General features: G+C 42.7%; 1 protein-coding gene across 2 annotated transcripts in view; it reads left to right on the top strand.

The window, feature by feature from the left end:
• Positions 1–24,100, top strand: part of SUDS3 (SDS3 homolog, SIN3A corepressor complex component) — a 1,220,864-nt gene that overhangs the window by 649,040 nt on the left and 547,724 nt on the right. For both annotated transcript variants that reach the window (XM_044068332.1, XM_044068334.1), the window contains one exon: positions 20,242–20,398. In XM_044068332.1, coding sequence (XP_043924267.1) covers positions 20,242–20,398 — 157 coding nt within the window. The remainder of the gene's footprint in view (positions 1–20,241; positions 20,399–24,100) is intronic.

The following is a 24,100-nucleotide window of genomic DNA, read 5'->3' on the forward strand; positions in this document are numbered from 1 at the left end:
CCAGCCATTGCGTACTGCAGGCAGAGAAATATTCAGATTTACCCATACTTGGACGATTGCCTGATTCAGGCAGACAGTCAGGAATTGCTCCTTCAGCACCTGGCATTTGTAAAGAGACTTCTAACTTCTCTGAGGTACACCATCAATGAAAAGAAGTCACAACTGGTGCCCAACCAAAAGATTGTATTCCTGGGAGCAAGCTTGAACATAACTTCCCAGGTGCCATTCCTCACTCCAGAAAAACAGACTTATTTGACAAACTACTTCAAACTAATGGCCACCAAAACCCAGCTATCTGCAAGGAAAATACTGCAAGCCCTAGGGTTCATGGCCTCATGCATTCTACTAATTCCATATGCAAGACTGCATATGAGGAAACGTCAGTGGTACTTAAAAAGTCTCTGGTGTCAACATTCTCAGCACCTGGAAACACTGATTCCTATCATTCCTTGTCTACGGGCAGAGTTCCTTTGGTGGGTAGAGTCATGCAACCACAACAAGGGACTTCCTTTCACTCAACTTCTCGCCGCCCATGACAACAGACGCATCAGACTACGCATGGGGGCTCACATGGCAAGCAAATGCATTCAAGGCAAATGGAGCCCCGAACAAATTCCTCTGCATATCAATCAAAAAGAAATGTTAGCTGTACAGAATGCTCTGACATCCTTCAAATACTTTATCCTTCCAGGATAACTCCTGATAAAGACAGACAACACCACAGTTATGTGGTACATAAACAAGCAGGGGGGAACTCATTCCTACTCTCTCTGCAGGTTAGCCATGGCCCTGTGGAACACAGCCCTGAGCAACCAAGTGCACTTGCAAGCTCAATTCCTGCCAGGCAAACAAAATTCACTGGCAGATGACTTAAGCAGAAATTTACTGGACCCACACGAGTGGGAGCTGGAACATAACTCATTCAAACTTCTGATCCGCAGGTGGGTGACTCCAGAGGTGGACCTCTTTGCCTCCCCTCAGAACCATCATTTGAGCAAATTTTGCACCAGAAACCCCCCACAGCCAAGTGTGGAAAGTGGATGCCCTATCCTTTACATGGGAAAACCTCTCAATTTATGCCTTTCCCCCTCTGCCTCTCCTCTCAAAAGTACTACTCAAGATCAAACAGGAAAGGCCATGGACAATCCTTATTGCCCCATACTGGCCACGCCAGCACTGGTACCCACTCCTACGCAGTCTGACAGCAGTGCCACCCTGGCACCTACATCAGACCCCCTCCCTGCTGTCCCAGCAGGAGGGACAGATTTTGCATCCACAGCTGCAAATCCTGAACCTTGCAGCCTGGCTTATCCCCTGAATACACCACGAGCAACCATCAGCAAACAGGTGCTGCATGTCATCCTTGAGGCCAGAAGACCTAGTACTAGGAAATCCTATTCAGAAAAGTGGAAAAGATATTGTTCTTGGAGCCACTCTCAAGGAAAGGACACAGCTGTGCCCTCCTTACCTCAAATCCTAGATTATCTAGCAGAGCTACTCCACAAAGGTCTATCCTTCTCATCAATTAAAATTCATGCCTCTGCCATCTCAGCTCACTACAATACTGAACCACATCTATTTTCTCACTCTCTCATGAAACAGTTCCTGAGAGGAGCTAACAATTTAAGGCCTCCGAGGAGAGCTCCCACCCCTGCCTGGGACTCTTCCCCCTTTTGAGCCTGCTGCTACAGCAGAGTTAAAATTCCTCTCTTGGAAAACAGCCTTATAGGTTCATAGGTAAGTACTAGGCTATCTGCCCATGGGCATTTATAAGCCTAGCCACAGAGTGATGGCTTTCGCCACCCCATTAGATTAGTAACCTGGACCTCTGTCAACAGGGCTCCTGAAGTGATCCCAGGGTAGAACTTACGATTACCCATCCACTCATCAAGATTTCTCTTGAAAAGGGTCAGAGAGGAGCTCTGTCGAATATGGATTGGGATTCTATTCCAGAGTGAGGGGAGTCGCTGGGACAGGAATCTATCCCTCCAGCATGTCCTGTTTATTGTTGTACATAGGTTCAAGTAGCTAGAATGAGTGATTCTGAGGGATATCGTTTTTTTGAGGTGAAGCATGTCCATTAGTTCAGGGTTTGACATGGCCCTATAGGTCAGACATAGGTCACCTCTGAGAAGACGGTAAGCGACCGAGAAGAGCTGGAGCTTTTTTAGTCGTGCTTCATAGGGTAATTGCTTAAGGCCCTTAATCCTCTTAGTGAGGTACTTCTGTGGTCTTTCTAGTTGTTGCAGGTGTCTAGTGAGGTACATCCCAAATGGGGCATTGTACTCTATTATGGGCCTAATGAGTGAGGAGTAAAGGGGCACAGTCACCTCCTTGGATCTGGATGAGAAACCCTTTGTGATCAGGTGTGCCACATAGAAGGATTTTACTTCTGGCCATCACTTCAGCAAGAAGAGTGTCTGAGTTACAGGCACTAATGGCTGTGGAACCCTTCATTATTTTCCATGTGGACAGGGTTTCCCTCAGGACTAACCCATCATTTATGCCCAGGGTGGTATCCAGTGTGGCGTTAAACCAGTCCATCCATTTACTAACCTTTTTTCCTAATCCTCAGAATAAAGGGGAAAGGATTCTGCACTCCTTGGACGTGCACAGACAGCTCGTGTTATACCTTGATAGAACTAAACCCTTCAGAAAGTCTGACCAACTGCTAGTCAGCTTCGCTACAGGGGCAGAGGGCAAGGCCATTTCAAAGCAAACCATTTCCAAATGGATAGCACACTGCATCCATTTCTTTTACAAATACCATGGAAAACCTACCCCACAGGGTATTAGAACTCATTCCACTAGGGCTAACTCAACCTCTACAGCATTCCTCGGGGGAGTCCCTACCAGGGACATCCTGGAAGCTGCAGCCTGGAGTTCTGTACACACCTACACACCTTCACCAAGCATTACCACTTACCTGTTTTTTCTAACTCCAGAGCTGGATTTGCCACAGTAGTCTTACAGGGCTTGCTAGCCAGCCTCAATACTTCTTGACTGCCTCCACCCTTCCTCAGCTTTGGGAATCAACCCAAGTGTGATGACTGCAACAGTGAAACATGAAGAACATAGTACAGTTGTGTACACTTAACATAAATGTTGATGTTAGAGTGTATTCACTGTTGCAGTCCTGGTTACCCTCCCTCCAGCCCCCTGTCTTTTCTATTCTTTCCACCTATCCTCTTTTTGGCCATATCTTATGGAAATGGTATTTACTTTTTACTGGAGGTGTTCCACACCATGTAATTGTTTCCTGTTTTGGGGGCTCCTGATATCTGGGGCAAGAAAAACTGATGTAATGGCATCAGCTGCATGTTTTATACCCCTGACGACCTGAAGTCATGGAAGAGGCGACAGCATCCGATGCAGAAATCCCAAGACTCTGATATTCAGGCTGACTGAGGGCTACCTGCAGGCAGATAACCCAAGTGTGATGACTGCAACAGTGAATACGCTCGAACATCTACATTTATGGTAAGTGTACACAACTGTACTTTCCCTGTTATTTTTTCTTCTCCATCACACCTCTAACATTTATTATTTATCTGTGGAAAAAAATCTTTGAAGTCTGTGTGGGGTATAAAACTACCTATGCAAGTATATCCGAGCAGTAATTGGTTCATAGGTCGGTACTAGGATATTGGCCCAAGGGCCTAAGTAAGTCTAGCCAACAAGGTTCCCTGGCTTATGCCACCCAAGAAAGTCATTTTCCTGTGCCCCTGTCAAGCAGAGCCGCAGAAGTGATCCCCGAGGTGTATTTCCTATTTCCCATCCACTCATCAAGATTTTTCTTGAAGAGTGCTAATGAGGAATTTTGCTTGACATAGATGGGTAGCTTGTTCCAGAGTATGGGAAGTCTCTGGGACAGGAATCTATCCCTCCAGCATGTCCTGTTTATTGTCGTGACAGGGTTTAGGTCCCTAGAGCATGTAGCTCAGAGGGATTGGGATTTCTTTAGGTGTACCATGTCCAACAGCTCTGGGCTTGACATAGCTTTATATGTTAGGCAGAGATCACTTTGAAGTAGGCGATATGCTACAGAGTAAAGCTGGAGTTTTTTGAGACAGTCAGTGTAGGGCATTGGTTTGAGGCCAGTAATCTTCTTTGTGAGGTACTTCTGTGGCCTTTCCAGCTGCTGCAGATGTCTTGTGAGGTTGATTCCAAAAGGGGCATTGTACTATGTAATGGGACTAATGAGTGTCGAGTAGAGGGGAACAGTGACCTCTTTTTTCCTGGATGAGAACCCTTTTGTGATGAGGTGTGCCATGTAGAAGGATTTCCTGTCTACTGTGGCAATGTGATTATCAAAGGAGAGACTAGTGTCCACCGGGGTCCCAAGTTCTCTTATTACACATTCAGCAGTAAGTAGACTGCCGCCTATGTGGTAGTTCACTAAAGGGGATGGCAATGCACATTTTGGCATTGAGCTTGAGGCCATGGCTCTGACACCAGGCATTTGTCTCAGTGAGGCCCTTCTGTAGGATGTCCACATCATTTGGGGACTCGACTGTAGCTCCTAGTTTGCAGTCATCTGTGAACTTCATTAGCCAAAGGCCTTCTGTGTTATCCTGTACTTCATAGAAGTAGATACCAAACAGGAGAGGTCCCAGGACTGAACCCTGTGGTACTCCACTTGTCACTGGTTTGAAGTCAGATTTGGAGTATGCAACCTTTACAGTGTGGGTTCTGTCATTGAGCCAGTTGGCAACCCATCTTGTGACGTAGGGATTTATACCTAGTTTAGTGAGTTTAGTTATAATTCCAGAATAGGGGATTGTGTCGAAAGTCTTGGTGAGGTCAAGATAGGCTGTGTGAACCACCTTACCCTCATCTGCGGCTTTGGTGACTGCCTCAAAGAAGTTGTTCAGGTTCAGGAGGCATGATCTGCCTTTCACAAACCCGAACTGGGTGGGGTCCAGAGTTTGGAGGTCATCAATGTCTTTGTTTATGAGATCCATAATGGTATGTTCCATGGCCTTACAGACTAGGCTCATCAGGCTAATAGGGCGATAGTTCCCGTGATCAGTGGTGGCTCCACCTTGATTTAGTGTTTTAGTTTCTTTAAACTGTATAGTTAGTATGATAGTGGAGCTTTTCTCCTCGGGCCTCTGCTGAAAATGGACATGTATCCAGCCAGACTAGCCCGGTTAACAAATGTAAAATAAATAAATAAATAAAACTGTTGCTGTGAACCATTCAGTGGGCGCAAAGCCTGACGTGAGGCTATGATTGAACATAGTGCTTAGGTGGGGAGCCAGTTCGTTCTGAATTTCGTGTAAAACGCAGCCTGGGATTTTGTCCGGTCCCATGGATGCTGTGTTTTTAGCTTTAGAGAGTGCAGCTTTTACCTGCGTAGTTGTGATTACAGGGACTCTGCATTCTTCTTGTATAGATATGGGCCCTTTAGGTGGTGAGAGGGGGGTAAAGTCATCACTGAACCTATCTGCCATAGCTTTTGGACTTTGATACATGTTTGGGAGCCATGTACATGTCTTGTCATTGTTCTCTTGTAAGTTGTTTTTCCAGTCTCTCTTCCCAGTCTTTTCTATCCTCTTCTAGTTGAGTCTTAAATTTATCATTCAATATTGTATATGCCCTAGTAATTATCCCTGTTTTAACAACACTTTCTGTTGTTGGTTCAAATAAAAACTCTCCTGGACCAGGTCTTTCACTTGTGATTCCTCTATCTTTTCCTCTTTGCCTATACTTTGTCAAACCCCGGTAGGGAAGGTAATCTGTAGCCTATAGCCCAAACATTGTCTTGCCCTTATCCCATTCTGTTGCCTTCCCCCTCTAGTTATTTGCTCCCAACACCTTGGTTTCTTTTCCAGTTCTCTACAGTAAATTCCAGTATCCTGTAGTCTGTTTCCCTATTGGCAGAATATGCTTTCTCCATTCTTCTGCTGTCTTAGTTCTTAAAATGCTTTCTGCTACTTTTTGACTATAATACGCTGTATGGTTGTTGTTCTCCTTAAGGATCTGCATCCAGAATCCCACTATCTCCGTATTTTTTAACTTCCTCCTGCGTTTCATCTTTACTCCTTTCCTGTTTGAATTGTAGTCTTCTACTTGTGTTTTATTTATATATATATATATATATATATATATATATATATATATATATATATATATAGGTTCCCTACGTTAGACCGACAGCTCGGAAGATCGACACTCAAAACAACGATGCCAGAAGAACAAAACCTCAAAAACACGAAAGTTCACATGCCCGACACACCACAATCCCGACACTTAACAAAACAAAAAGTTCACTGTTACACACAGCACACACACAACACAAGCACACCAACAACCTAAAAACCTACACTACACTCACACAAAACTATCTATGCACTAACCTTAACCCAAACCCTAACCCTAAGGTCTGTAACTATCGCACATTCACCTTACCTGCTCCCTAACCCTAAGGTCCCTAACTATCACAGACTCACCTTACCCGCTCCCTAACCCTAAGGTCCCTAACTATCGCACACTCACCTTACCCGCACCCTAAGTCCCTCACTATTGCATACTTACCCGCACCCTAACCCTAAGTCCCTCACTATCGCCCACCCTATTTCCCTTAAACTTAAAAAGTTTTAAATTCTTTTATAATTGTTAAAGAGTTTTAAGTTAGGCCTAGACCCCATTGCTTAATCCCTACCTGTGTGTCTGTGTGTTGGGAGATTAATTGTGTGATTGTTGGGGTGTGTGTGACTTCTTCCTCTAGGACTATGTCTAAGGAAGGCAAGGTCTCAGGCTTCAAGAAGTGTGACTCGTGCTGTCAGAAGATGTCTCTGACAGACGGTCACACTTCTTGTGTTTACTGCCTGGGGCCTTTGCACCTGCAGGACTCCTGTGCTTTGTGTCACTCTTTTAGCCATGGAGTCCTGCAGGAAAGGAGGAATAAATTGATCCTCCGTGGCTTACTTAAGCCAGAAGGTTCACCCTCTAAACGGGGTCCAGTAAACCTTCTAAGCCTCCGAAGGTTCAGGCTACAGTATCTAAGCCTCCTCCGGTGGCTCCGGCTCCGGCTCCGGCTGGAGCCGATCTTTCTGCTTCGAAAGTAGTGGGTTCGGCACCGATTGGTTCCGACACCCGATCTACTGTGGCCTTGTCAGCTCCGGCTGGAGCCGACACCTTATCCAGCATCGGAGCCGAGAAACCTTCGGCTCCATCTGGAATTCAGGGGATTTCGGCTCCGATGACTTTGTCCCGAAAGAGATCTCGGTCCCCTTCGTTGGAGAGTATCCACTCGGCTCCGGGGTCTCCTCTTTTGTCAGAGCGGAGCCATCGGAGCCGATCTTCGAGATCTTCCAGGCTGTCTGACCACGACTTAGAGAGGGTGGTAAGCAGGCTGTTAAAGTCGCAGGCACTGGCCCAAATGCTCCATAGCCCGTCTCAGCAGACTTCGCTATTGCTTCACCCTTGAACTTCCTCCTCCGACTCCCACCAGAGTTCGGAGCCGGAGCTTCGGGACAGCGACTGTTTGGCGCCGAGCCAATACATCCTTCGGCTCCGTCGTTTTCGTCTCCGATCTCCTCCTTGAGACCTTCCTTGGAGGGATCCGTCGTCGAAGTTTCCCTGGTCGGCTCCAAGGGGCTAGTGGCATCGGACCCTTGTCCGACCCCGCTCTCCCTCTCGGGCTTCGGCTTTGGTAAGCTCGGCACCGACATCAGCCTCGAGCCTTCCCTCTCAGTGGAGCCGGGAATTCCTGTGTCCTCGAACGGGATATTCCAGTCTCCCGGGAGGGAGCCTTTGAGGTGATGAGGAGTGTACTGGCTCCTGAGCCAGGTCAACGGTCCATCCCTCTAGCTCCTCCCTCTTCGGTGCCTGTAGACACCTCTTGCCAGCATCTTGCTCTCAGGCCCAGGGATCCATCGCCCCAGGTTTCCCCATTGGGAATTTCCTCCTCTTCCGAAGTTTCTCCTGATCATATAGGTGATCTCCCTCGGAAGAGGACGTGTAAGAGGAAACACACAGACTCCCCTGAGTCTACTACATCTGATACCGACTTAGATGAGTCGGAGGGTTCCCCACGATCCCCCTCTGAGGATGTCTCCTTTTCAGACATCCTTGAGCTCCTCAAACAGAGGGAGAATTGGCCATCCATTGATCCCTCCGAGGATGAGTCGGTATACCTGGAGGCTTTTGGATCCCGACCCTCCACCTCCTGGGTGTCTCCGCCTTCGACCCACTTATGCAGGTAGTGGCTCGAAGGCGTGGCAGCTCCAGATTCTGTGGAACCTGTCCCCAGGAGACCATCCAAGTTTATTACGCCCCTACGGACAAACAGTTTCTTTCCAAGGCGTCTCTGTGGATGCTATGGTGGTGGCGGCCACTAAGAAGGAACTTCTTGGATCCTTCAGTACCTGTCCATCCTCCTAACAAGGATTCTAGGACCATGGACAGGTATGGAAAGCGGATGTTTTCTTCAGCGACCTTTGCTATCGTTCGCTGAACTACATTTGTCATTTCACCAGGCTTCAAAAACGTATTCTCAAGGAACTAGGTGAAGTGGTCCAGGATCCTTCTGCTGCTGGGGCTCAAGAAAAGATTGCCTCACAGCTAGCAATCCTGAATTCCTTATCCAACTCCTCCATGCGGCTCATATCCTATGCGGCCGATGGAGCGAGCAGGGCCGCAGGCACAGGAGTGGCTCTTAGGCGTCAAGACTGGTTGCGGCCTTGTAATTTTATGGACCCCTTTAAGGCGTCCTTCACCAATACCTCCTTTGATGGTTCGGCTTTGTTGGGACCTCAGGTGAAGGATACCTTGACCAGGTGTGAGCAGGACGGTAAAACTCTTTCTGCCGTTGGAGTCCATTTTTCCACCCCTTCTAGACCATATCCCAAGGGTCAGAAGGGAGGGAAAATGTGGTTCCGCAAAGCCCAAGGAGCTACACGGACACACGTGGTCAGTTTACCCCAGAGGCAGAGGGGTAACAATAATAGACGCCCTAGAGGCAGGGGGTCCTCAGAACCAGGGCAACAGGGAGTCTCTTCCTGAGAAGCCCTTTCAGCACCCTGAGGTGTTGCCCGACTGTCCACCCTTGGAGGCAGTCGGGGGAAGGATTTTGCTGTACCCAGTAGCCTGGCATTCCTTCTCACAAGATATGTGGGTACAGTCGATCATATCCGAGGGTTACAAAATCCCCTTCGAAAGGTATCCCGTACCTCATCAATCCCTTCCAGACATCTCACCCGGTCAAAGGGATTTGGCAGAACAGGAGGTTTCAAAGCTCCTAGGAAAAAGAGCCGTCCAGACTGTTCCGGCAGACCAAGTAGGATCCAACGTCTACTCGAGATTCTTTTTGGTCCCCAAAAGGACGGGAGATTGGAGACCAATATTAGACCTGAGCAGTCTAAACAGATTTGTCAAGAAGGCAAGATTCCGGATGGTCACGCTTCAGTCCATTCTGCCCTTTCCGGGCAAGGACAACTGGATGTGCTCTATAGACCTTCAGGACGCGTACTATCACATAAAGATTCACAGGCGCTCCAGAAGGTTTCTCCGCTTTCGGCTAGGGACCAGTCATTACCAATTCAGAGCCCTGCCCTTTGGCCTCACTTGTTGTGTTTCCTTATTTGGACGACTGGCTCCTCTCCGCCACCACCAGGTGTCAGCTTCTTCAGACCAGAGACTACACTCTGCAGCTTTGCAGGAGTTTGGGAATTTCAGTAAATTTCGAAAAATCTTCTCTGCGGCCTTGCCAATCTATCACCTTTATAGGCGCAGAATTAAACACCGTCAAAATGTTAGCCAGACTAACAGATCAAAGAATTCTGGACATCCAAAAATTCGTTCGGATTCTATTGCAGAGCAGCAAGGTCAAAGCCAGATTGATACTAAAGGTTCTAGGTCTTATGGCTGTGGCCATTGTTCTTCTACCACTGGCTCGCTTCCACATGCGTCTTCTGCAGTGGATGTTATTCACTCAGTGATCGTACCACAGTCTTCCGATGAGGCACGAAATCTTAGTCACACAATCGTGCAGAACTCATCTGAACTGGTGGATATCTTCCCCTCTTCTTCATCAGGGCCGACCCTTTGTTCTCCCTCCTCCAGTTGCCACAGTTACTACGGATGCCTCTCTGATCGGGTGGGGGGGACATTATCAGGGCAGGATGGTCCACGGGACGTGGCAACCCATAGAATACCATCTGCACATCAATGTCCTGGAGATGAGAGCGGTGCTTTTAACGTTGCAAGCCCTCAACGACTTTCTTCCCACGGGGACTTTTGCAGTACAAACGGACAACATGTCCGTGGTCTGGTACATCAACAAGCAGGGCGGGACCAGGTCCTATCTGTTGTGTCGAGAAGCTCTCAGACTTTGGCAATGGGCAATCTCCTCTCATCGGTTTCTGATAGCAACGCACATCCCCGGCAGGTCCAACCTCTTGGCGGACAGGCTAAGCAGATCCATTCTGATGCCTCACGAGTGGTCTCTCAATCAATCTGTAGTGGATCAGATTTTTCTGAAGTGGGGCACACCTTGTTGCGATCTTTTTGCTACACCTCAAAACAACAAGTGCCCCGATTTTTTTCACCCTCTTTCCCCTACCAGGCCAACCCCTGAGAGACTCTCTAACCCAGGATTGGCCCCGGGGACTTCTGTACGCTTTTCCTCCCTTTCCCTTGATTCCACAAGTCATTCAGAAAGCCACCGTTTTGAGGGCCAAGTTGATTCTCATTGCCCCATACTGGCCTCGACAAATTTGGTTTCCGTCTCTGCATCGTCACCTCCTGGTGCAGCCCTGGCATCTGGACCCAGTTCCGGATCTTTTGATCCACCAGTCGGGTCAGCAGCACCGGGCCATTCATTCTCTCAACCTCACTGCTTGGTTGCTCCACTTCCTTCCCTAGCCAGGCTTCCGATGATCTCTGATTCTGTCAGAGACATCTTAGTGTCTTCTTTAAAGTCGTCCACCAGAACTGTTTATGCTAGCAAGTGGCGACGTTTTTCTATTTGGGCAAATTCCATCCCTTTACTGCTCCTGTGCATTCTGTTTTAGATTTCCTGGCTGAAGTTTTTCAGTCAGGATCTTCTTCATCTACAGTTAAAGTTCAACTGGCTGCTATTTCCAAATATCATGTTGGCTTGCATGATAATAACATTATGTCTCATAGATTATGCAAGGCCTTTCTGAGAGGAGTTTTTCTCCTAAAGCCGATAAAGCATCCTCCTCTGCAATGGGATCTAAATTTAATGTTGGCATCCTTGATGTTACCTCCCTTCGAACCGTCTACTTCATGTTCTTTGAAATTATTGACCTGGAAAACTATATTCTTACTGGCTGTCACTTCAGCAAGAAGGGTTTCCGAGATTCAAGCTCTCTGCATCCGTTCCCTTACTTGGTTTTTCATAAGGACAGGGTATCCTTAAGAACGAACCCGTCCTTTCTCCCCAAAGTTGTGTCTCAAACCAGTATTAATCAATCCATAGATCTACCAGTCTTTTTCCCAAACTATTCTGACAGAGCTGAACAAAAGCTTCATTTTTGGATGTCCATCGTCAGCTCAGGTACTATTTGCATAGAACGAAACAATTCAGGAAATCGGACCAATTATTTGTCTCCTATGCAGAAAACAGGATAGGTCTTCCAGTTTCTAAAGTGACCTTATCCAGATGGTTGTCTTCCACCATTTCCTATGTGTACTCTCTCAGAGGCAAGCAACTACCTTCTAAACCGAAAGCACACTCAACCAGGAGTCTATCCACTTCTGCAGCCTTTCAGGATAGACTACCCATTGATACCATTTGTGCAGCAGCTACTTGGGCCACTCCTCATACCTTTGTCTCTCATTACAAGTTAGACTTTGCCTCCAGAGACAGGGCCAGTTTTGGTTCCACAGTTCTCAAGAGTCTGTTCCATTGAGCCACCCGGGATACAGGTGCTAGGGACGCGGTCCCATCCATCAAGAATGAAGGCGAGATTGACAACTTAACATTTAGAAGTTATGTATCTACCATAACGTTCCATGTTGGTTGTCTTCTCTCGCCTTCTTTCTTGCGTCCCTCCCTCCTTCCCCCTGGCCTGGACAGATCTTGAAGAGTTCCTATCAGGTTGTTTCCTCCTGAGCCTTCATTTGAGGGCTCTTATTATGAACTTGGGTTTTTCCTAATTATGTTAGGTTAGTCCTTAGCAGGGTAGGTTAGCTACCAAACGAGATCTGAGGTAGTTCCGCCTTGCATCATGGGATATAGGGTTGCCTCGAGCTGGTAAAAGGAGTTCTCAAGCTAAAGCAAGTGCAGTGAGCCGAGGATCGGCTCCGAACCCATCCAGCAAGAAAGAAGGCGAGAGAAGACAACTAACATGGAACGTTATGGTAGGTACATAACTTCTGATTTTTGTAAACACTTACCCCAAAAACTATACTCATCTTAATGACATATTTCTTTTTATACATCTTGAAATACTTATGCTATACTCCTGATTATTGACACTGTATAACATTGTATTGCTACTTAATGTTGTGTCTTTTGGCTTTTCCTGGTTAGGGGTCGCCACAGCGGAACTCCGGTCCGCTAATGATTGGCAGTTGATTTTTACGTGCTGAGTTGCCAGCCCTAACGCGCAACCTTCAACGAAGGTACGCCCATTCACGCATGTCTACATGCAGACGACGCTCTAGCTGAGAGTCGAACCGGTCAGCGTCTTATTGTGAGGCGACAACGCTACCGCAGCACCACCACCGCGGATTGTATTGCTACTTAATGCCTTGTAATAATCCTGTAACATTGCTGTTTAATGCTGATTCATAATGAAAATTGTATAATATGTTGGAGCTTTTCTCCCCTGGGCCTCCGCTGAAAAAGGGAACTCAGTTGGACAATCCCGGTCAACAAATGTAAAATAAATAAAGATATATATATATATATATATATATATATATATATATATATATAGATGTGTGTGTGTGTGTGTGCCTTAACTGTTTAGCTGTAAAGTATCCCCTCAAATCAGGTAATCCTAAACCACCTTTTTCTTTTGGAGGGTTCAATTTATCCCACTTAACTCTTGCCCTCTTCCCCTCCCAGATAAATTCCTTCAACTCTTTATTAATTGTTGCCCTCAACTTCTCCTATGGTTGATAAAGTATGCCTGACCTGTATATAAACTAGAGAGACTAAAAACATTTTCACTGCTTGTATCTTACTATTAATATACAAGAGCTTCAAGTTTCTCAGTTTTTTGTATTATCTTTTATTTAGTCTCTTCCCACATATCCTTAGCTGCCGTAATAGAAGCCTTTTTAATCCATACAGTGAAATACTTCATCTTACCGTGTCCCCATAAATATGGCATTTCTGAAACAATTCGTGTGCTGGAATGTAAGTAACAGCTATGGTTTTCTGTTTTATCTTCACTAGTTCTATATGTTAAAAAGACTGTCTCAAAATATTCCACAACACTGAAATGACCTTTTCTAGATTTATCAGGTACAAAATAATATCTGCAAATAAAGAAAACTTTTCTTGGTTACCATACCAATATGATCCTTGAATTTCTGAGTCCCCTGTTTTCTTTGCCAATGGCTGTAAAAATAAAGTAAATAACAAAGGGGAAAGAGGACACACCTGCCTAATTCTCCTGTTCAAACACAGATTGTCAGAGAGGAACCCTTCAATCCTTCATATATCCCCCCCAATCAACCGTATTGTTTCAGGAAATGTAAATGCTTCCATACTCATACAATCCCAGTCTAGTCTGTTAAATGCTTTCTCTGTAGCAAAACCCACAGTCAACAGTAGTATTTTCTTACATTCCCACTGGATTATCTGTGTTCTGTTATTACTGTCAAATGTTTGCCTTGCCTCTATAAAACCACATTGATTCATATCTATCATTTTTGGCAACACATTTGCCATTCTTTTAGCTAGTATAGACATAAACCGTTTGTGATCATGGTTTAAACTTCAAATGTGTCTTTCTGAAACTGGCTTTGGTGGGTCTTAACCATCTTTAGTAATGCAGCCACCATTGCTTTCTTCCAAGATGTTGGTGCTTCTTCTACTTTTAAAATGCTGTTAAACAGTCTCCCACATCTTTATCACTGTCTTACCTCCTATCTTCCAAACTTCCACAGGAATGCCATCTCTTCCTGGAGACTTTCCTGCTGACTGGATTCATCAGTTGTATCTCAACTCCTCCTATCTTAACTGTTAGTTGTTGAGCCTCATCTGCCTTCAACATTAGAATAATTAAGTCTTCCATAAATATTTCCATTTGTTCTCTTTCTTGATTTCCACATTTCTATGCTTTATACAGGTTTTCATAAAATTTCCGAAATATCTATAATTTCTTTGTAGGATCTTTGGTTATTTTTCTTGGTATATGCTTCCTAAGTTTGGCAACAACTCTTTGTACTTTCTGTTGCCAAAGCCTTTCTGCTAAAGGTTTTGGTGCTCTAGAGCTATCAAAAAATAATTGCTTAAGAGCAATCTTTTAAACTCATGTATATTCTCCAAATACTCCCTTACTTCCTCATTAGCACTCTTCCTGCTGAACCTCTTATTGTTCAGTGAGATTTCCTTTTTTTCTGTAATACTTTAACCTTTGCTAGGCCTTCTGAATAATTCCTATTACTTCTTAACAATCTCTCTGCCTTTTATTTCTACCTTATTTTTAATGTACATTTTCATTTTGTCTCACTCAGTAAATACTACTACTACTGAAGAAATTTCAATCTTCCCTAGTAACTCTTGAGTAATTTCCACTTCCCATTCCTCAAATTTCTCTGTTTTAATAAGTAGGTGGGAGAACACCAGTGCCCCCTTTTTATTTCATTACCCTGCATTTTTGTCTTGGTTTTTATTGGTGCATGATCTGAAATAGTTGTTGGATCTGTGCTGAAGCTTTCAATTAAATGCACATGTTCCTATGAAATATAATTTCTATCCAGTTTACCCAAGTTGTACCATGGATAATAATATGTAGTCTGTCAGTTGTTCCCACTGCTGAATTTAGATTTTCCATACCATATGGTTTCATAATTTTCTTCAGAAATCTACCTTTTTTGCTATATTTTCCCTTCTAGGTCACCCAATCCGTCTTCACTATTGCAGATCAAGTTTATTCCCCATATGTAAGTAATATTCACTGCTGAGAGATAATTCTTTCTCCAAAAAAATTTCTTAAGTTCCCTTTATAGCAGTTTTTTGTGGAATATTAATACATACGAGTATAATCCTCCTCCCTTGCCAGTAGTCTATTACTACCAAAAATCTACCATAATTATTTGCTTTTTTCCCCCTCTTGTATCGGAATTGTAGCCCCTTTAGCAATCAGAATTATTACTGCTAGTTTTCTTTGTCCCTTATATTCTGTTGAATATCCATACTGAAATTACATCTTTATCAAATTCACATGCTTATTTCATTCCAAATGTATCTCCAGCAACATTGCTATTTGTACTTTGCATTTCTAGTATAATTCAGTACTCTTTCTTTATTGTCTATACCCATGAGGCCATTTACTTTATAATATGGATAGTGTGAGCATTGTGATAAAGCTTTTGTTCTCACCTAGATGGCAGTTTTTTTTGAACATGTATTTTCAGCTTTTGTCTTACATGCACACACTAATGTTCGTCAGGCTGCTGCAGTTGTTTCTTGTCATCTCCTTCTGAATGCGTGTCACATTTTTCAAGACTTTTTGTTGTAATAAAAACCCTCAAAAAGAAAAAATTACTATTTTCCGAACACTGTCATCCCCTATTAACTTATAACATGCAAACTATGTACATCTTCAAAAATTAAAGATTGACCCTCCAGATATGAATGGAAATAGGAAGCGCTGATGTAAAATAGGTCCCACTTGCAGCAATGATGAGTAGGGAAAGTTCCTTGGTGCCCTGGCCAAATTCCCCTAGTCAGTAAAACTACACCCTTTGGTCTCCCTTCTGAAAAGAGGACATTGGTGTAGTGGGACTAATCTGCTCAACCATGAGTAATAAACAAAGTTTGTGCTGAAGTTTTGTTTTGATATAAATAGTTCATTATATGGATAGTATAGTGTTTGGGTAACTTCCACTACTCAGTGTAGCATAATGCTTGCTGCCTCATGAATATATGTAATATACATTTAAGCATTTATGCATTAGCTGTAGTGATTTTTGTGTCATGAGGTACACACAAAGTTGTAGAGAAATCAGTTTGGAAAATAGACATACAGTGGATATAAAAAGTTTAGACACCCCTGTTAAAATGACAATTTTTTATGATATAAAACAATGAGACCACAATAAATCATTTCAGAATGTTTCCCACCTTTAATATGACCTGTAACCCGTACAATTCAATTGAAAAATCTGTTAAGGGAAAAATATAAAAAAATACAATATGCTGGTTACATAAGTGTTCACACCGTTAAACTAATACTTTGTTGAAGCACCTTTTGATTTAATTACAGCATTCAGTCTTCTTGGGTTCACACCTGCCATCAATTAAAGAGACTCTGATTAACCCCTAATAAAGTTCAACTGTCCTAGTAGGATTTTCCTGACATTTACTCAGTTGCCTGCTACAGCAAAAGCCACGGTTCGTAGAGAGCTTACAAAGCATCAAAGGGATCTCATTGTTGAAAGGTATCATTCAGGTGAAGGGTACAAAAAAACTTCCACAGCATTAGATATACCATGAAACACATTGAAGACAGTCATCAAAAAGTGGAGAAAATATGGGACAACAGTGACGTTGCAAAGAACTGGATGTCCCTCCAAAATTGATGAAAAGACCGGATGAAAACTGGTCAGGGAGGGTGCCAAGAGACCTACAGCAACACTGAAGGAGTTGCAGGAATTTCTGGCAAGTACTGGTTGTGTACTACATGTGACAACAATCTCCCATATTCTCCGTATGTCTGGACTGAGGGGTAGGGTTGCAAGACAGAAGCCTTTTCTTACACAGAAAAACATCTAGACTCGGCTAAAATTTGAAAAACAATACAGCAGGTCTCCCAAAAGCATGTGAGAAAATGTGTTATGGTCTGATGAGATCAAGGGTGAACTTTTTGGCCACAATTCCAAAAGGTACATTTGGCGCAAAAACAACACTTCACATCACCGAAAGTACACCATCCCCATGGTGAAGCATGGTGGTGGCAGTATCATGCCTTGGGGTTGCTTTTATTTAGCTGGAACTGGGGCTTTAGTCAAGGTGGAGAGAATTATGAACAGTTCCAAATACCAGTCACTTTTGGCCCAAAACCTTCATGCATTTCCTAGAAAACTGAAGATGAAGAGGAATTTCACCTTTCAACACAATTACCCCAAGAATGCATCCAAATCAACAAAAGAATGGTTTCACCAGAAGAAAATTAATGTTTTGGAATGGCCCAGCCAGATCCCAGGCCTAAATCCAATAGAAAATCCGTGGGGTGACCTGAAGAGGGTCTGTGCACGAGATGCCCTTGCAGTCTGACAGATTTGGAGCGCTTTTGCAAGGAAGAGTGGGCAAATATTGCCAAGTCAAGATGTGACATGCTGATAGACTCCTACCCAAGAAGACTGAATGCTGTAATTAAATCAAAAGGTGCTTCAGCAAAGTATTAGTTTAAGGGTGTGCACACTTATGCAATGAGCTTATTGTACATTTTTTATTTTTTATATTTTTTCCCCTAACAGATTTGTTTGTTTTTCAATTTAATTGAACAGGTTAATAGGTCACATTAAAGGTGGGAAAAGTTTTGAAATAATTTATTGTGGTCTCATTTTTTATATCACAAAAAACCTGGCATTTTAACAGGGTGTGTACACTTTTTATATCCACTGTATATGCCTTCTTCAGGATTGTAGAACAGTAAAGTGACAAACTCTAATGTCACCAAATATGGTGTCAGTGAACTTACTTTGATCATTTTATGTTTATTGAAACTAACTTCAGTGACCTGACATGCTTCTCTTTTTCATATAATTTTCCCTCTAAATCATTTACTTTAACTTCCAGCTTTGAGCTCTTTCAACATTTCTGCTTATTTTTTTATTCTCTTATTTTAAATTTTTTCAACATTTAAATATATCTTATTATATTTTCTTTTAAATACAACCCAGCAATATGTCCAGTTTCTATAATATTCCCTCATAGTAATATGCCCATACTACATCTTCTCTTTTTCTTGTTTTAATATGTTTGACTGCTATCAACCCTTTTATTTATTTTCCATCATTTATAAATTTTTTATCACCCACTAAGACCTATAATACTTTATCAGAAATATTTGCAAGCTTCATGCCTTCCATTGTTTCTTTCATATCTTTGACTATAAATCATAAACTTTCTTTTAAATATACCTCTCTGATAAGTCCATTTTCTTCACCCCTTCATAAGTAAATCACTACACTTCTTATATAACTTTTGTGGGTTATCTTTCCTTAAATTACCACTGGTCCCCTATTGTAATTATTGACATAATTCACAACCACAAACCTTATCTCTTTCAGCTATCCATACTGTGGTTGCACATTATTTCTGGAGCTTCTGTTTTTTGGCGTCTTTGGCTCTATCTCATAATTTTTACAGCATTTGTTACTTTGCTGAAACCTCCTGTTGTTTGACTCTGACAGATGCTTCCTTGGGAGATGACTGCAGTTAGAGAATTTTGCAGGGTTTATTCCACACTTTTAATCAGTAATTTCAGCATCAAGGAGAATTTCTCCAGGTTGGTGTTTACTGAAAAGTAGACTAAAAACACAATCTGATATCTCCAGTGACAGTTTTGAAAAGCATCTTATTTACTCCTTCACAAGATAAATCTTTCAGATGTGTAACAGCAGTAAAGGAGATGAACCAGTGCAAAGTGTTTAGGCAGTTTAGCACTGAATATACAGTGCACTAAAATAAGATGGGTGTTAAGGATCTCTGAAGTCTGACTGTATTATGGAGAACATAGCACAGGCCTTTATAGCCCTGTGGTTAGCCATTAAAGGGGGAGCAGGGTTATTTTTTTACTGGATTATTGCACTATTTTTTCCCAAGTATACTACTTTTCCAAGGAGTTAGCATTGCAATAGATGGTGCCCAGCTTGTGTGCTAAAAGAAAATGACATTTTTGCACCTGTTGTCTGTTGTATGGTCTTAATCCTGGACTATGTTAATTAGGCAGCCATCTTCACTGTTGGGGAAATTCTGCTCTCTTCCCCCTCTTGCTAGTATTATTCATGTTTTCATCTCATTGTCATGGCTGCAGTCTTTTTGAAGAACAAATTGAGTACTTTTTTCTTTGTTTTCTTTATTTCTCCAGATATGACAGTTTTTAAAGGCTTGTTTAATTTGTCTGCACTTTTCTTAGACAAAGGTGTAAATGCATATTAGAAATTGTGGTTGGTAAAAAGCTTGTGTATTTCAACATGGTGGCCACTATTGAAGTCATTTTAGTTTGTGGGTGTACAGATTTTTTTCTTTGTAGAGAAGAAGAGAACGATTTAGGGTTAGGGTGGCCGTGGTGGTGCAGTGGTTAGTGTTGTCGCCTCACAGCAAGAGGTTCTTCATTTTGATTCTTGGCTGGAGTGCCTTATGTGCTGAGTCTGCATGTCCTCCCTGCGGTCGCGTGGGTTTCCTCTGGGTGCTCCAGTTTCCTCACACATTCTAAAAGACATGCAGTAGGTGGATTGGACACACTAAAATTGGCCATAGGTGTGAGTGTGTGTACGAGTGAGTGGTACTGAAGAACTACTGAGGCAGGGCTTGCCACCAGGTGGTGTAAACCGTGGCTTGAGATGATTCAGTGTTGAAAGTGACATCCCGACCCCATATGCAAAATGGAAAAAAGAGGTTGAGGATGAATGGATGGATTTTTTTCTTTGTAGTTCCACTGCTGAATATGTAGAGATTTATATGCAGAAATTACAGAACTGTTGTACCAGTTAAATATCCTTATTTTGCTGAGGATTTGCTTCGTAACTGATGGTATGGTAGTTATTTCCTGGGAAGAATGGAACCTCAAGTATTATTTCCTGACAATTTTTCCTTCATGTCTAAGGGACTCAGTGAACCATTGCTTCAGTAGACCTTACAGTTAGTTGACATTTTTTCTTTATTACAGGCCATCACTGTTTTTAAGGTGGCTGACTGAATTTCATCAGAAGTGGTCAGTTTACGATTGCAGTAACACATTCTGGTTTTCTTTACAATTTGCTTGTTTTTGTTTTAATTTATTCAGGCTTACATGGTATGGTGAATTTTCTTTCAGTCATTGGCTCCTACTTGTATCTTCTGTTTTTCTTGTCCTTCAGACAGAACAGGTTGAAAAGAATTATATCAAAGAAAAGAAAGCAGCAGTGAAAGAGTTTGAAGATAAAAAAGTTGAACTGAAGGAAAACCTTATTGCAGAGCTGGAAGAGAAGAAGAAAATGATTGAGAATGAGAAACTCACCATGGAACTGACTGGAGGTTAGACTCTAATGAATTAATGTGTTAAGAAGGTAAAGCAATTTATTGAAACTATTGATGAGCACCTGAAATGAAAGGTTAGACTCAGCAAGTCTAGGCAATTTCAATTTTGTATCACAGCTTAAAAAAATATTTTCCTTAATTACACCAATTTGGTCACCCAGTATTTCTGACAGGGTAGTCTGCAGGGAATTTTTAAAGTCTGCCAACTCACTACACCCCAAAAAGATATATTCACAATTATTTGTTTCTTCCCCATCACACCTCCAACATTTGCAATTTACCTAAGGGAGAATTCTTTGGCATCTACTTGGGGTATAAAAATATATATACAGACACTTCCAAGCAAGGATCCTAAGTCTTTTAGACTTTGTTGCATGTTTGGGAGCATAGATGTATACTTATGTTTTTTCTTTGTCAATTGCTTACCCAGTCTCTCTTCTCAATCCTTTCTAACCTCCTTTGATTGATTTCTATAGTTATCGTGCAGTATTTTATATGCTGCGTGAATTATCCCTTTTTTAACAGTAACTTCTTTTTTGGGTTCTAATAAAAGCTCTGCCAAAGCTGGTCTTTCACTTAGGATCCCCCTATCAATCCTTGATAGGTAGGGCAAGTCTGTGCCCTGCAGTCCAAATGAATTCTCGTCTTTTTCCCATTCTTTTACCTTTCCCCTGTATAATTATTTTCTCCCAATACCTTGGTTCATTTGCCACTTTTCTCCAGTAAATTCCAGCCCCCTCTTGCTTGTTCTCTGTTCCCCTAATTGCAGTCACCCCTATCGGTAGAATTTCCTTTCTCCATTCTTGTGTCTGTTTTTGATGCTAACATACATCCTGGGAAAGTTCCCCCTTACAAAGCTTAAAAGCTGAAGTCTCTCAAGTGTATTTGCAGTCATCATATGATGAGCTACTACACAGACTGGCAGTATCTGTACTGTGGGGGTGAAGAACACAGCATGAAAGACTATGCAACTGAACACAAAGAAGGGTGAAGTTTGAAGCATACTTTAGTTCTGTAAGGGTGACTTCTCTTGAAGGGACTTTGAGCAGTGACCATCAGGAGATCCTGTTTTGAGCTACTGAGTCGGTCATAGAGTCACATGAAAAGATGAGGGAAACAGATGCTAGACACTGGTTACAGCCTTTTCCTGTGAAGTGTACTCAAGACTCAGTCTCATGAGCTTCATGTCAGCTGCCTCCCACTTGGCTGGTAAGAGGTCATGCTCATATTCATTTTCAGATGGTAATTGGAGACCTGCCAAAGATGCATCCCTGACAACCTTCTTAGGGAGAAGTATTTGATGTGATGTTTGTACAACCTGTCCCACAGAAGAACACCTGTAGAATGCTCACACTTGGTCTGTTCCCACTGAGTAGCACTTCAAATCCTCCAGCACTGTTTTGAGTGTTGCACTTGAACTGATGGTTGCCCTCTGGAGCATCCTGTACCTGCAGATCCTGACATTGGATTTTTGTCAACTGTTTGATCTTGGTGATGGCTTTCATCAGCTGGAACATATCCTCCAGAAATACAGATTTCTGCCTGCAGCAGGCCTGATGCAGGTTTTAGCCATTCATAGTGCACCTTGTGGAGATCACTTTCTTTTAACCTGCAGCATGCAGTTGTGATACATTTATATCCTTAAGTAACTAATAAGCTCAAGGGGTTACAGGAACTTCTCCCTTTCATTTAGAGCCATAGGAAGGTGGCTTGAAGGATCAGCAGTACCTTGTCCTTTTAATGAATATGAACAGTGAATCCTTCCTTCCTTCCTGTAGCGTCCAGATGATTGCCTAGCTTTTGGGGATCGCTCAGGCTGATGATATCCTGTGGAGTGGCGCATGGCATTTCTACCTTTGAATCCTTATGCTGTCTCTGTCTTCCAAATGTTGTTAGGACTTTTGCCTGTGTAATGTGATGATACATGTTTTTTTTTTCTTCTGCTCCTAACAAGGCTGATGTCCTCTGCAGACACTTAAGAGTGAATTGATGTCTTAAAGTATTCTAGGGAAGACTTGTCTATGATCTGTTCACTTAGTCATGGGTCCTACTGGCCATAAAACCTCACTACTTGATAAGAAGTCTAAAGCTTTGGACAGGATTTGCTGGAGAGGTGCGTTCTTGTGTCATAAGTGGGCATCGATCCCTCAGCTGCTTGTCTTACCTATCCAGATTCTGTTCTTTCTTAGTGGGAGGTTGGCAGACCTCTTTTGCTGTGGAATCAAGGAGGATTTGATTAAGCTTTTTGATTTCCACTTACTTTTCCCAAAGATAAAATAGATAAATCACATTTTTAACCTGTAATTAAATTGTAAAGGAAAAAGAGCAGAATATTTTACGGTAGAGAATGGAAGAGGACACTCCTCCCTGTAAAAATCAAACTCCCTGGTTGCACAAGCCCAGAGTAAAGGAGATATACATAGTTTTCTGTGCAAAACCAAGACTTTATTCTCATGCTGGAATATATTAGTGAGGGGTCATGTTGCACATCTCTCAACATATGATGCCGGGAAACTTGCATAGCTGCAAAAATTATTTGCTTGGGAGAAACTCTCATTTAGTCTTTGTTATTGATATTTTTGACTTTGAGGAAATCCTATCTTATCGTGACCCTAACAGTGGCTTCTGCATTGAGCTTTGGCAGTGCTGACTCTGTTGCCAGAGCAGTAGGCTTATGTATCTTTGCAGGTTGGCATGGTTCAGACTATCATTTTTCAAAGATGTAGTTTGGCAGTCCATTAAAATGTTTCCTTCTGTGGGAAGCCCTTTCTAGGTAGGTTTCCAGATTCTAGAAGAGGAGTTTATTTTAATGGGCTTATCAGAGAAACCTTTTTTATACATGAGCTAGGCAGTGACTTGCATAAAAGTTTAAGTATATAGGTAAATGTTTAAGAATTACTGTGCTCTGTAGCATTTAAAAGGTAAGATCTGATGTCGATCTTCATTCATTCTTGACTATTGGGTCTCGATTCCATCCTCGGAACCGGCTCGGCCGTTGTAGCAAGCTCATGCCAGCCAGAAACTCTTGAGCTAAGGCTCCCTATAGTGCCTGTCCCCCTCCCCCCACCCAGATCTCGTTTGCTGTGTAGAGTTTTAAGACGTGTCAGCCATGCTCTCAAGCGAAGTGCTATTTTTGTTTCATAAATTATCTTTATTAAAGCTTATTTCTTTAACTCTAAACTTGTCGTTAACTTAGTTTTACTGGTTACTGTTGCTATTTCCTGAGTGTGAGTGTTGTTTTTCTTCCCTTTTTACTTTTTTGGTATTTCTCGCATTGCCATCACTGGTATAGACCCCTCCCTTCTCTCGTACCTCTGGTAATTCTTTAATACCATAGTTGGTATTCCCTTTTTCCCCCTTCTGGGTATTTTCTTCATTACCATTGTTGGTACAGCCCCTATTAAAAAAAAAAACCTCTTCTGGCTTTTCTTGTTGTCTGTGTGGAATGTTTTTTTGCTGTATGTGCCTTTTACTTCTAATTTAAAATGACAGAGAAGCATAAGGATACAACTGGATTTAAGCAGTGTGAGGAATCTGGCAGAAAGATGCCCAACTCGCATGGGCATCTTTCTTGTATGTATTGTTTGGGGATGCCACATTTAGAAGTCCATCTGCCATGTGAACTGTGCAGGGGTTTCAGTGCTTAGACCATTGCAGAGCGCTGCAACAAATTGATCCTCAAGGGGCTGTTAAAATGCC

This window comes from Protopterus annectens, chromosome 4.part0 (assembly GCF_019279795.1).
Source record: "Protopterus annectens isolate FY-2018-M chromosome 4.part0, PAN1.0, whole genome shotgun sequence".
NCBI lineage: Eukaryota > Metazoa > Chordata > Ceratodontiformes > Protopteridae > Protopterus > Protopterus annectens.